Below are 15,659 nucleotides of genomic sequence, written 5' to 3'. Positions count from 1 at the left end.
ATATATAAAATAAATATATTATATGTATATATAATATATATATATATTATGATGAGTAAAAAGAAAGTATTTTACTTTATTTTTTTCTTTTTTTTTAATCTGCATAAATTAATAAAAATATATGTATATTTAAATAAAATTTATTATTTATTTTTATAAATGTTAAAAAAAACTAAGTTTATATATATATTTAAATACATTTTATTGTATATGTTATTATATTATCATATATATATAATATAATATATATATATATATATATTTATTTATATATATTTATATCCATATAATCTTTTTTTTTTTTTTTTTTTTTTTTTTTATATGATTGATTAAATTCTTTAATATATATTATATTATTTAATATCTGTAGGTTTTTTTTTTTTTTTATTATAATATATATATATATATAATTAAAAGATTTAGTCATTTCGTTATAATATAATATAAACGTTTGAAGTTTATATTTTAATGTATAAAAAAATATAGATTTTTTTATTTTATTTTATTTTTACAATACCATAATTATAATATTATAGTATTATAATTTAATAATATTTTGTATATCCTTCAAGTGTATTAAGTATATTACAAAGAAGAGTATTATATATATTATATATATATATATATATATGTGAATTTTATAAGTGTGCTATACTATTATATTATAATACGATGTAGCATATAAATATATATATTATAAAAAACAAAATTTTTTTTTTTTTAATATATATATATATATATATATATATATATATATTTATATTTATATTTATGTGTTTGTTTATTTTTATGTAGTTTGTAAATTTTGTTTCTTGTGATAAATATTATATGTATATATATATATATATATATATATATATATATATATAAACATATAAAAGAATAAGAGAGAAAATATAATAAATATATTTATATATATATATATATATAATTGAATGTTAAAAGATTATAAGACATATTGATAAAAGAATTATCATACAACAAAATGTCAGGTGCTGCTATAGGAGTAGAAAACAGATGCTTGATGAAAAATAAGAACAACAAAAATAATAGTTGTGAACAAGTAAATGTGGATATTAATTATATAATAAAAGATATTTACGGTTATAAAAATTGTAAGAAAAGATGTATACAATTTATTGAGGATGATACGATATGTAATGATGATATAGATTTAAGAAAGATGAAAAATAAAAAAATAAAAGTAGAAAATATGTGGTACAAAAGATATGATAGTAATGACATGAATAATAATAATAATAATGATAATGATAATAATGATAATAATAATAATAATAATGATAATAATAATGATGATGAAAGTCAACATAATAATAGTAATAATAACGATGTAGATAATAATACTTTTAAGAGATATAATAATTATAATGAAAAGTATGAAGAAAATGATAATATGGAAAAAGAAGTATACCATACATGTTCAATACAATCACCAGAAAGATCCGCTGTTCATAATAATAATAATAATAATAATAATAATAATAGTAATAATTATTATTATATGACTTATCAAATGAATGACGAGCATATAAAAAATAGTAATAATATAAAAATTCATAACAATGTTAATATAAATATGAGTAGTAATAATGTAGATAATAATGATGATGCAAATAGTATTGATAGTAATGATGATTCTAATAATATGGATAATAGTAATGATACACATAATGTTAATAATAAAGATGATACAAATAATAAATATAATCATGTTAATCATAATTATTATCATAAAAAACGAAATAAACAACAACCTATCTTATCTTCAAACGAACCAGAAGATAAATATATATTATCCAAGAAAACGGAATCACTTATGGATACCATTTTATTTAATATACATTCATGTAGTGAATTGAATCAAGCTAAAAAGATTATGTTACCTTTATTAAATGATTTTATACAAAATAATTTTTATAAATATATAAAGTTTTATGAAGATAATCAAAACTCATCAAAACATAATGTACAAACTTTACAGAAAGAAAAAAAAGTTTTAATAAGTGCAGTCAAAATACAATACCAAAAGATTTTACAACTACAAAAATTAATAGAAAATCAAAAAAGTGATATAAAAAAAAAAACAGAAGAATTAAATCAAATCAAAGCAAAAGTACATCAGTATTTTTATGATATAAATAATCCAAATAAAAGAATATTCTCAATACTTTCCCCGGACGTATACTAAAAAGGAAAAAAATAAACAAAAAAATAAACAAAAGGGAAAAATAGCACAAATAAAATGTATATATTTATTTATTAAGATATATAATATATAATATATATATATATTATAAATTTTTTTTCTTAGGATTTGTTATACATATGCTTATTTATTAACTCTTGTTTTTTTTACATATAACATAATAATTTATCAAATGAATAATATAAAATACAATGGAGGGGAATATATATACATATATATATATATAAATGTATATTTATTTATTGATTTAATGATTTATTTTCTTGTGGGATGTCGGAAATATTAACACATATTTTAAAATAGGAAAAACAAAAAAAAAAAAAAAAATTATTCATATCATAATATATTTTTTTAATAATATATGAAGGGAATATTAACTGTGAAAGAATAAATTAAGGTCTTTTTTTTTTTTTTTTTTTATTCTTCTTACATATATATATATATATATATGTAGACATATATTTAGATATATATTTAGATATATATTTAGATATATATTTAGATATAGATTTATTTTATTTATTTATTTATTTAAATATTAATTTATTTTTATTATTATTTTATTTTATTTTATTTTTTTTGTTTTTTATATATACTATTATATAATCATTAATTTAAGTTATATATTTAATCCAAGTTGAAAAAAAAAAAAACAATTTGTGGAATAATTAGATATATTCACAAAAAATATTTTATCAGCACATATATAATTCATACATGTGCTTATATTTTTTTAATTGTTATATATATATATATATATAAAAATATTTATTTATTCATTTTATATGTTAATTTCTGCCATTAAAATTTTTTTTTTTTTTTTGAATAATTAATAATTTTTACCAACTTTATAAAAATTGAACATAAATATATTAAATATATAAATATATAAATATATATATATATATATTTATTTATTTATAATATTGTTTTCTTTTTAATTTATACAAGTTCGAAGGTTATTGAATTTTATTTTTTAAGAACACAAAATTAATCCTACATTTTCGAAAAACCAAACCTTTTTTTGTTTTTTTATTCTTTATAAAGAGTTATAAATATCTTGAGTATACAAAATGAACAATGTTAACATTATTTTAATAATAAAATAATAATATCACACGTAACATTGATTTTTAGACATATATATAGAATTATTCACATATATATATATATATATATATATATATAAATATATATATAATATTTATTTTATTTTTATTAAAGCGAATTAGTTGAGTTTACAAATAACAAATTATTCTTTTTGAAAATTAAAAAATCAAAATTTACATATATATGTTAATATATATATATATATATATATAAATATATTTATTAACAAAAAAATATTAAAAAATAAAATAATAAATAAAAATATACATGTATATAAATATACACCCACACACATATATATATATATATATATATATATATATATATATATATATATTACAATATAAACTATTTCATGTAATTAAAAATTTGTTTATGTATTTATCTTAAAGCACAATTAAAAAATAAAATAATTATAAAATAAAAAAATATTACTTATATTAAAAGAATGTATTTTTCCTACAGTTCTTTATAAGTATCAACTTGTTATATGATATATATGTATGGGACCCAAAAAAAAAAAAAAAAAAAAAAAAATTTATATAAGACATTTCGATGAGCTTTTTTTTAATTAGCAAATTTTTTTGTTTAATACGGAAAGATTTATGTTGAGTTGTCTTTTTTTTTTTTTTTTTTTTTTGAGTTTATATTGAGCTATATATGCAGCTGCAAAATCGTGTTCTTTCTTTAATTCATATAAATTAAAAGAAAATGTAATTAAAGGATTAAAATTTACATGATTAAATTCGTTTTGTTTTATATTATGTATATTATCTTTATGACTTAAATTAAATATATTTTGATTATGATTATATCCTAAATCATTACTACTGTTATTAGTAAAATTATGTGTAATGTTTTGATTATTATGAGAATTAATATTATTATGTTCATCTGCCCCTGCTACGCCATTACTATTGTTACTATTATTATAATTATTTATATTATTATTATTATTTATATTATTATTATTATTTATATTATTATTATTATTTATATTATTGTTGTGGTCATCCATTAGATTCATATTATTATTTATTTCAACAAATGTATTGGCAGATGGTTTATTTCCCATTTCATCATTCACTTGATTAATTTTTTGATTCTTAACAATTGTATCTATCACATTCTTAATATTTGTATTAACAATTAATTCGTCTGAGTTAATGTACTTTGAACAACTAGGACATTTCATAAGTTGTCCTCCTGATGCTGATGCTGATCCTGCTCCTGCTCCTGCTCCTGCTCCTGCTCCTATTGCCTTATTAGATTCTTGATTTGTATAATTATTATTCTTATTATGATAAGATGAAGATATGTTTGATGTGTCTTTCATTTTTTTTTTATTATATTTATATAAACATGCTTTACAATACGTTTCAGCACAACAATGTAAAGTTACTGGTTCGGTATATAATTTTCTACATAACAAGCATTTATAGAGATTTGAAATTTTTTCATTATTTTGAGGTTCGTTAGGGACATCACTATTATTATAATAATTATTATTACTACTATTATTACTATTATTATTATTATTGTTGTTGTTGTTGTTATTATTATTTTTATTATTATGTACCCCCAAATATATATTTATTTTATCCTCGACGCTTCTATACAAATATGCACTTCCACTAACATCTTCTACATCTTTTAATATACCATAACTACCATCTTTTAAAATATATATTTGATCATATTTATATATATCTTCCGTTTTTATTTTTGTTAAAAAGTTGGTTGGAATTCCTGTAGGAACTTTTATTTTTTTATTATTATTATTAAATGAACTCATTGTACAATTTTTTATACTATGTCCTTTCTTTCCACACATATGACATATATAATCCGGAGAGACTTTTTTATTGATAGTTTCTTCATCCATATTATTTGCATGAATATTATTATGATTATTGGTTATATGATTTTTAAATTTATTATATGTACCACCGTGTGTATATGTATTTGGTAAATAATTATTTTTTTGATGATATGTTGTTGAATATTCCCCATCTACCTTACTACTCGAGGTAATATTATTATTAGCTATTACATTTTTATTATTTTTTATTATATTATGAGATGTGTTTTTTAATTTATTCTGCATAAAATGAGTTGCATTGTTTCGATCTCTTTTATAATAATTTAATCTTATTTTGTTATTATTATAATTTGATTTATATACATTATTTTTTTCCATGGCCAAATGAATTTTCATTTCTTCATCTTCTTCTAATTCTTCTGCTGCTTCTTCTGTTTGTTGTTGATTTGTTATCAGATTATTTTCTCCATAAATATTTTTGTCTTCATCTTTTATAATATTATTTCTATTATATATATTCCAGGGTCTGTTATTATTGTGAAAATATCCAGTTGTCTTATTATTATTATTATTATTATTGTTAAATTTAGATATTTTATTATTATAATCATTTATCATACGATTATTAATTTTTTGGTGATTTTGAATTGTTCTTTGTGTTATACCATTATTCTTATTTGCCTCTGTCTTACTTTTATTCTTTTCTAAAAATAAATCATTACTCTTTTGTAACATATCCCTCACCACATCAATACTACTTCTTTGAATTTCTATTAACATCTCATGATGTATACTTTCATATTCGCTTAAAATCTTATTATTGTGATATAGTAAGATATCCAAATTGTTTTCTATGTGTATATTTGTCAACTCCATTATTTTCTTTTTTATCGTGTTATAACTACATGGAAGCGATATCCTTAGGATGTTCCCATTCCCCCGGCTCCCACGAAAATTCCAGTATATATAGGTTTCAATCATAATATATATAAAAAGAAAAAAATAAAAAAAAATAAAATAAAATAAAATAAAAAGAAAAGAAAAAAAAATAAATTATTTCAAAATGAAATGTTTGGCTAGCCAGTCAGACAAAAGAATAAACCTATACACATTATATAAAAATATATATAAAATATATATATATATATATATATATATATATATATATATATTTATTTATTTATTTATTTCATTTTATGTAGAATATTTTTTTTCCTTTCTCTTTTTCCATTTTTAATTTTTTTTTTTTTTTTTTTTTTTTTTTCTTAATTGTTTGTTTGGGTGTACATGGTTCTATATAAATACATTATCACATATGAAAAAATTAAGATGTACAAAAAAAAAAGAAAGAAAGAATACACACACACATATATATATATCAATATATATATATATATATATATATATATTAACTTTTTTCTAAAAAAATGTTGTTATGTTAGTTTTCTTTAAATCTAATACGAGGTTTATTTATTTTAAACAGTTGTTAATTTGTGTGCACCAAATATTATACATATATATATATATATATATATTTCTACTTTTGTTTATTCTTCAAAAAAATAGAACTATACAAATAAAATGGTTTTACTGTAATATCCCATTGTTATTTTCATTTTAGATTTTTCTCTTATGTCTTTTATGTATAATTCCTACCGTTTTATTTTTTATTTTATTATTTTTTTTTTTTTTTTATTTATTTTTTAATTAAATATGTACATGATTCGAAAAATCCTAATAATATATTTTTATTTTAACTTGCCAACGATAATGTTTTTTTATGGAAAAAAATATGTAGAGACGAAAAACTTAAATGTATTATTAAATGAAAGGAAATAAAATATATACATATGAATATATAAATATATATAAATATATATATATATATATATAACAAATTGTTATATATTATCAAGTGGACACACGAAAAAAAGGAAAAAAAAAGGAAAAAAAAAGGAAAAAAAAAGAAAAAAAAAAAAAAACACAAATTCACCAAAAAAAAACAAAATAATAATAAAAAAAACAAAATAATATAATATAATATCAAAATAATATAAATTCAAAATGAATCAATAAGATTTATAATTTTTCTTTTAAAATGATTTATATGTGGTCTATTAATAATCATTATTATTAATTACTTGTTTTTTTTTATTTCATAATTGTGTATTTGCTCCTTGTTCATAATATTATTGTAAAATATATACATATATAAATATACATATATATATATATATATATATATATATATATTTATTTATTTATTATATATTACATATTTTACAATTTTGTTATAATAAGTTCTGGTCAGATTCTCTCTTTACCTCCTGTGAATAATGTTCAATCGTTTAATATATATATATATATATATATTTTATTATTATTAAATTGTTTGTTATTTTATTTATATAGATGTTAGAAATAATAAAATAAAAATTAATAGAAAAATGAAAAAGTCAAATATATTATAAATATAATATAAATATAATATAAATGGGAAAAAAAGAAAAAATAATAATAAAAGAAACATAAGAATACAATCTTTACTATAAATATAAATTAAAAATATAATTACAAAATATATATTATATATGAATATATATATATATATATATTCAAAATATTTTTCTTTTATAATTTTTCTTTTTTTTTTCTTTCTTTTTCTTTCTGTTTTTACTATTTCTAAAATTAATGTAATTGGTTATTTATATAATAATATATACAAAAATATTTATATATATATAAATTTTTTGTAATAGTTTTTTTTTTTTTTTTATTTTATTTTTTTATTCCTTTAAAATATATTTATTATAAAAATAAAAATATTATTATTATATTCTATATATAACTAATACTATTTTATATTATATTATAAAAATATCATAATTTTTAATTTATTTTTATTTTTACTTTTGTATTATTATATATATATATATATATATATATATATATATATATATATATTATATATAATTACATGTATTCATTTTATATTTATAAATAATAGCCTTAAAATAAACCTAAATTTTTTTTTTTCTTTTTTTTTGAAATTATATAAATTTAATTGGATGCCATATATAAAAAGAAAAAAAAAAAAATATATATATTATATATAAATATATATATATATATATATATATATATATATATATATATATATAATAAAATATATTTATAAGTAATAATATCTTCTAAATAATTCTTTCATTTAATATAATATATATATATTATATATATATATATATATGAATGAATGAATGAATGAATGAATAAAATTACTTAAAAAAATTGTTTTACATTTTTTATTATGATATATATTATTTGATAATATAATAATAATAAATACATATATTAAAATATTAATTAAATAAAATAAATTATTATTATAATAAGGTATATTATATATATATAATATAATAATATGATTATGTACATAAATATAATTAATATATAATATTATTATATATATATATATATAAGTAAAAAATTTATTTATATACTCTTTATAGAAATAATATATATATAATTTATAAATGTAATATAACATATTCATATTAAGGGATGGAAAAAAAAAATAAAAAAAAATAAAAAAAAATAAAAAACTTACCAAATTATTTTTATTTTTTTTTAAACTACAAAAAAGGAATTGTAAATAATAATATAATGTAATATATATAATATATATATATTATATATATAATAAGTTTCATGTTAATTTTTTATATATTTACCTTATGTGATATTATATATTTAATATATTATATGTATACATACAATTAAAAAAACAGAGAATAAGAAATGTATTTAAAATTATTTTATTATTTATATAGGGGTTAATCAACATTCTTGTATGTTTATAAAGAGTAAAAAATTATAATTTTCTCCATATTTTTTTTATAATATAAATTAAGAAACACAAAATATATAAATTTAGCTGTTGGTAAAAATAAATTCATGTGGTTTTATTTTTTTATCTGAATAAAATAAATTCTTAATATATTTTTATTGTTTTAAGGAAAAAGGTTTTAATAATATGGATGTACATAAAAATAAATAAATATATATATATATATATATATATATAGATATATATTATATGTGAAGGTCTTATTTTTAATATGTCAACACAAGATTATTTATTTTATTTTTTTTATTTCTTTCATTAATCCAACTGTATATAAAATAACATCATTTTGTTAAAAAAAAATTATATATATTTATGCACACAAAATATATTATATAATTTGATAAGAAACAAAATCATAAGAATATATATATGTTTCCCTCTATATATAAAAATAAAGAAAAATAAACATAAACATAAATATTATATTATATATATATATATATTATTATATATTTTTAAAAGGTTAAATGCCCTTATTTCATATGTTTATAATTATTAAAGGAATATTTTTTTTTTTTTTTTTTTTAATAACTTTTTAAGCATTTCCTACATTTCTTCTTATATAAAAATGTGTATTGTGTTTAAATATATATGATGACACATTATAATTAAGAAATATGTTTAACCATGTCTCTTCTTAATTTCAATAAAACATATAGTACTTAAAATTATAATCAAAGGAAATAATATAAGAAAAAATATATACATATATATATATATATATATATATATATATATATATATATGTAATATATTTATATAATAATTGTGTGTACTATTAACATTCTTTCAAACAGTTTGTTATCCGTACATTCTGTATTAATATGTGAACCATTAAATTTTTTATTTAAAAAGTAAAATAAAGAAATTTACCTTTTTGTAAATAATTAAAAGGTTAAAAATATTATTAAAAAATATTTTCCTATTTTCTTATTTTCTTATATTATTATTTTATTGTATTATTATAATTTTTTTTTTTTTTTTTTTATAATTCGCCATAATTTTGACTTTCTTTTCATATATATGTTAAAAATGTTATCACGATTGTTCATTTGAGTATTCTTTAAAAAAAAAAAAAATAAAATAAAAAATAAATATGTATTTATGAAATACAAAGACTGAAAAGATATAATAAAAACACGTTAAATAAATAAATAAATATATATATATTATATGTATGTGTAAATTTTTTTTTTTTTTTTTTTTTTTTTATTTAATTTATGATATATATGAATTATCTGTCATCGCTTGATATTCATATTTTCATATTATCATATTTTCATTTTATTAAAAAATATTTCATTTTTTAGTTTTGTATCATATTGTAAATTATTTTTTCATTGTGTAACATATTACTTTGTTTTGTAATAAATAAGGAAATAATATCTGAAAAGATGGATTCAGCAGTATGTATATATATATATATATATATATATATATATATATATATATATATATGTTTAATATGTTTAATATAAAGTTGTACATTTTCTTCTGTTCATTTTATTGTTTTATTTTATTTTTTTAGAAGATACATTTACAAATTAATGCTGGGAAATGTATTTATGATGGGAAAATGGTCAAACCAGATAAACGAAAGGGGAAATTGGTCCTTTACAAAGTATGTAAAATAAAATAGAATATATGATTTATAAGGAAAAACTATTTTTTTTTTTTTTTTTTTCTGTATATGTGTTAAAATAAATATATAAAATACATACATATATATATATATATATATATATATATATAATTGTTTTGATAAATTTGAAACATTTCTTCAGATTTATGATAATCTTTACAACTTTCAATGGATTAATAGAGAAAATAACGAAATTGAGGTAAACAAAGAAAAAAAAAAAAAAAAAAAAAAAAAATTTACACATACATATATAATATATATTTATATATATCTATAAACCTGTGAAAGGAAAAATGAGTTAACAATTTAAGGATATTTTTAAAATGAATAATATTATATGACTATTATATGTTTTATATTCTTTAGGATAATTTGATATTAACCAAAAGCATTTCCTTAGAACGAGTTGAACAATGTAAAACGGGAAGGGTCTATTTATTAAGAAATAAAACCAGAGGTAAAAAATAAATAAATATATAAAGATAAATAAATATATGAAAAAAAAAAGAAAAAAAAAAAAAAAAAAAAAATCTATTTATAAAGGGGATATATCCATAAATAGAATTACACACACATGTTGTTATTTTACTATTTTATTTTTTTTGTAGGCGAAATTTCGTTTTATTGGATGCAGGATTATGATGATTCGAAGGACGAAGTAATAATCAAAATATATGTATATATATATATATATATTTATTTATTTATAAAAAAACAATAAATATTTTTATCTTGTAGATTTTCGTTAAGCAATTTAACTCCATTATAACAAATGAACTAGCAAACAGTAAGAAAAAAAATAAAAAAATAAAACACATCGACATATATGTATATGAATATATATTAGACGAATGTACATATATATATATATATATATATATATATATATATATATATGTACATAAAATTTTATGTGTAATTTTTTTTTTTCTAGTCGACGCTGGAAGTAAACCATCTAATACAAATGATTATCTCTCTGAGTTGTCAGGATTAATCATATCTCAAACGAGAAATATGAATAAAGATAATACAAAAAAAGGTAAGATATGTAAAAAATAAAATATATAAATATAATATAAATATAATAATTAAGGATAGAACTTACATATTATATATATATATATATATATATATATATTACATAATATATGCATTTTTTTTTTTTTTCTTTTAGATATTTATTTTAAGGATATATTTAAAGGTGAATATTTTTCAAAACTCTTGGAGATTCCAGAAGCATTAGAAGAATTAAAAATGTAATTTATAAAATAATAAAAATTTATATAAGTATATACTGTATATTTTTATTTCTATGAATATATCCTTTTTGAAAAAAATTACACACATATATATATATATTTATATATATATTTTTTTTTTTTGTATACATATTTATGAATATTAATTATATACCCATTTAGACATATGCCCGAAGGATATAAAACCAAAGAAGATATTATAGATGTTATTAACAGCAGAGCATTAAATCCAAACTTAAAAGCTCTAGATATGTCGCTACCTACACATTTAAATTTTGTTCTAATTTCATTAAGTAATACAATATATATATATATATATATATATATATATTAATATAATTGTATTTTACATATATATAATGTATACACATTTTATATTTATTTCCCTTTTTTTTTTTAATTAGATTTACCACCTCATGAAGGAGAAGTAAATGATCGTATGTGTATTTTTTTTACAAATAAATAAAAAAAAAAAAAAAAAAAAAAAAAAAAAATACACACATATATAATATGATATAATATATATATATATATATATATATATTTTTTTTTTTTTTTCATTTTATAGCTATGGAATATATTGTTGATGCTCTGGAAAAAAAATATACGAAGGAAGAGAATAATTAAATATTTTGAGGAAACATTAAAAATTCTTCATATATTATGAGGTTATAATTTTTTTATGTGAACATATATGTATATAATTAATGTTCAAATAAATAATAGTAAAAAGATAAAGTAAAATAAAATAAAATAAAAAATAAAAATAAAAATAAAAATAAAAATAAAAACAAAAACATGAGTTTTTTTTATAATTGTCAAAAAAAATTAAAAAATTAAAATATATATATATATATATATATATATATATACATATTTTTGTGATAAAAAATTAAGAAATAAACAAAATTAAATTTAAAAAATTAAATGTTTAAAAAAAAAAAAAAAAAAAAGACACAGCAAAAAGAATCATTATTAAAATAAAAACTTATAAACGTCATATGATTATGTTTATAATTATTAATAATAATTATTTTGATACGAGGTGAGAAACTAGTCCAATAAAATATAGAACCGAAGAAAAAATAATACCCTTGGTTGCATTGCTTTCAACAAAATTTTTCTAAAGAAAAAGAAAAAAAAAAAAAATTAAATAATATACATAATATAATTAATATACCAAATAATAATGAACATATACAAATATATGTACATATCCATATATATGTTATTTTTTTTTTTTCTTACTTCCTCTGTGTTCTTCTCAAGAATAGCTGTTGTATACCATCTCGACCAATCGAACCTTCTACACAATTCTTTTTTTGGTATTTTTAAATCAATTTGATTTTTATTATTTTCAATGATATTATATAATAAGGAATAAAAAATATCATCCTTATCATATTGTTTGTCAAATACTTTATCATCATCTAATTCGTACATATTTGTAATATCTAAAGAACTTTTCTCTTCTCTCCAAGAAAAGTTGCTAGCATTGTTCATTTTCCCTGCATAAATAAAAAAAATATAAAATATAAAATAAATATTATACATATATATATATATATATATATACATATACATATATTTTTTTTTTTTTTTTTTTAATACCGTCAACTAGTCGGGCGCAAAATAAAACAGCGTCGTCATAATTTTTTATGGACTTTGAATTATTTTCAAAAACATATTCACAAAATGTAGAGACATACACTTCTGTGTCTTCTTCAATATAATATATATCTACCAAAAGTATGGCATTCATTATTAAAGGTACTAGTACTCTAAATGCATGTATCCTTTCAAACGGTGTATAATGAGATAATATAGGAATAAAGGATAAGAATACTGTACTCTCTGGGCTAAATCTTAATATTAATTCCATACAAAAATTCAAAGCTATATATAAACATATTAGGATCCTATACTTTTCATTATCTTTTCCATATGTATAAAGAAAACCAAATATAAAAGATATTGCAAATTGAAACATAGCTATAATTATAATTTCTACATAAAAGAAACTTGTTATTTCACTATCTCCAAAATCACCAAATCTATCATAAGTATATTTCTTTTTATCATTAGATAACACTTCATATGCTTCTCTTATCTTATTAAAACGATCTAAAGAATCAGGTTCTTTATTTTTATCTGGATGATATATCCTTGACATTTTTCGAAATGACTGTTGTATATCCGTTTTTGAAGCATATGCATTCAAATTTAATACTTCATACAAATTTTGATTCGGTTTTCTTAACTCATATATACCTACACAAAATAGTACAAGCAAAGCAATATATATACCATACTCCCTTTTCCCTTGGTTCCATCTCCTATTTGATCCAATCAACCATTTTGTTAATGGTGCAATAATAATCATATGGAGAATAATTTCTTCCATTTTCGCTAGCTAACTTCAATATTCAAATTTATACCAAGAAAAAGAAAATAAATATATATATAAATGAAAACAAATAACTAAATAATTATAAATAAATAAATGTATATATATATATATATATATATATATATAGATTTAGATTTATATGTGTGTGTCACCTCTTTTTAATAGAATAAATTATATATGTGTATTTTCTTTTATTTCCTTATTTTTTATTTTATTTATTTTTTATCTTTTTTTTTGGCTAGCTAGCTAAAACAAAAGCATTGATATTTTTATTTAGTCATAAAATAAATAAAATGAAATGTTTTTTTTTTCTGCTTTTATTTTTTTTTTTGTTTTTTTTTCTTTTAGATTGAACACAAAAATACAAATGCTTCATTACAAAATATGTCGGTTATCCATTTTAAACAAATGGAAATTCGCTAAACAATTTTAAATATGTAGATAAGACTTATATGTGTAATTATACCATATATATATATATATATATATATATATATATAGGTACACTTAAAAAATACATACAGTTACATATATGTATTTATATGTACTCAACTACATATAATAATTTATGTATATGTATTACAAACACATTCAAATAAAAAAAATCACTACTAAAAAAGAAAGAAAAAGAAAAGAATTATATATAATTAAAGGCTAATTTAAATATATTTGTTTAAATATATACATATTATTGATATGTATACATAAAAGTGTAGCCTTTTCTTTTTCTTTTTTTTTTATTATTATTTTGTTTTCCTTTTTTTCTTTCTTCTATAAATATGTGATAATATAAATATATATATTATATATATATTTAATATATTAGAATACAAAGAAGAATATTTTAAATCATATAGTAAAAGATATAAACATATTATAATATAATATTAATATTATGCGAAAAAAAAATAATAATTATTTTTGTTTTACAATCATACAAAAAAAAAAAAAAAAAAAAAATTAAAATAAAATAAAAAATATTCTATAAATAAAGAACTGTACAACAAATTAATAATATATAAAAAATAAATATATTATAATGTTTATTTATACGAAAATATTAATTGTAAAAAAATAAATATTATTATTATTATTATTATTATTATTATCTTATTATAATTTAAATGCTTTTGTTTAAATTTCCTCTTGGTACTTTTTTTTTTTTTTTTTTTTTTTTTTTAATCGTAGCTAATTAATTTTTTAATATAAAATATTACTGATAAAAAAACATAAATAAAATAAAATAAAATAAAATGACGTATATATTATGTATATATTTATA

At 16.4% G+C, this 15,659-nt stretch overlaps 4 protein-coding genes across 4 annotated transcripts; 2 read left to right on the top strand and 2 right to left on the bottom strand.

The window, feature by feature from the left end:
* Positions 1 to 985: 985 nt before the first annotated feature.
* Positions 986 to 2,209, top strand: PF3D7_1414200 (conserved Plasmodium protein, unknown function; the record flags this gene model as incomplete). The annotated part of the gene is made up of 1 exon (XM_001348277.1): positions 986 to 2,209. The coding sequence occupies one exon, from the start codon at positions 986 to 988 to the stop codon at positions 2,207 to 2,209; it is 1,224 nt and encodes a 407-aa protein (XP_001348313.1).
* Positions 2,210 to 3,908: 1,699 nt separating this feature from the next.
* PF3D7_1414100 (zinc finger protein, putative) lies at positions 3,909 to 6,140 on the bottom strand (the record flags this gene model as incomplete). The annotated part of the gene is made up of 1 exon (XM_001348276.1): positions 3,909 to 6,140. The coding sequence occupies one exon, from the start codon at positions 6,138 to 6,140 to the stop codon at positions 3,909 to 3,911; it is 2,232 nt and encodes a 743-aa protein (XP_001348312.1).
* Positions 6,141 to 10,460: 4,320 nt separating this feature from the next.
* Positions 10,461 to 12,594, top strand: PF3D7_1414000 (26S proteasome regulatory subunit RPN13, putative; the record flags this gene model as incomplete). Its single annotated transcript, XM_001348275.2, has 11 exons — positions 10,461 to 10,472; positions 10,595 to 10,687; positions 10,851 to 10,907; positions 11,075 to 11,165; positions 11,317 to 11,366; positions 11,447 to 11,495; positions 11,643 to 11,747; positions 11,883 to 11,964; positions 12,130 to 12,260; positions 12,372 to 12,404; positions 12,536 to 12,594. The coding sequence occupies 11 exons, from the start codon at positions 10,461 to 10,463 to the stop codon at positions 12,592 to 12,594; spliced, it is 762 nt and encodes a 253-aa protein (XP_001348311.2).
* Positions 12,595 to 12,997: 403 nt separating this feature from the next.
* Positions 12,998 to 14,371, bottom strand: PF3D7_1413900 (DnaJ protein, putative; the record flags this gene model as incomplete). The annotated part of the gene is made up of 3 exons (XM_001348274.1): positions 12,998 to 13,090; positions 13,216 to 13,475; positions 13,579 to 14,371. The coding sequence occupies 3 exons, from the start codon at positions 14,369 to 14,371 to the stop codon at positions 12,998 to 13,000; spliced, it is 1,146 nt and encodes a 381-aa protein (XP_001348310.1).
* Positions 14,372 to 15,659: the final 1,288 nt, after the last annotated feature.

The sequence above is a fragment of the Plasmodium falciparum genome (genome assembly GCF_000002765.6).
Source record: "Plasmodium falciparum 3D7 genome assembly, chromosome: 14".
NCBI classification, from domain to species: Eukaryota; Apicomplexa; class Aconoidasida; order Haemosporida; family Plasmodiidae; genus Plasmodium; species Plasmodium falciparum.
This window is presented reverse-complemented; position numbering and strand designations above follow the sequence as displayed.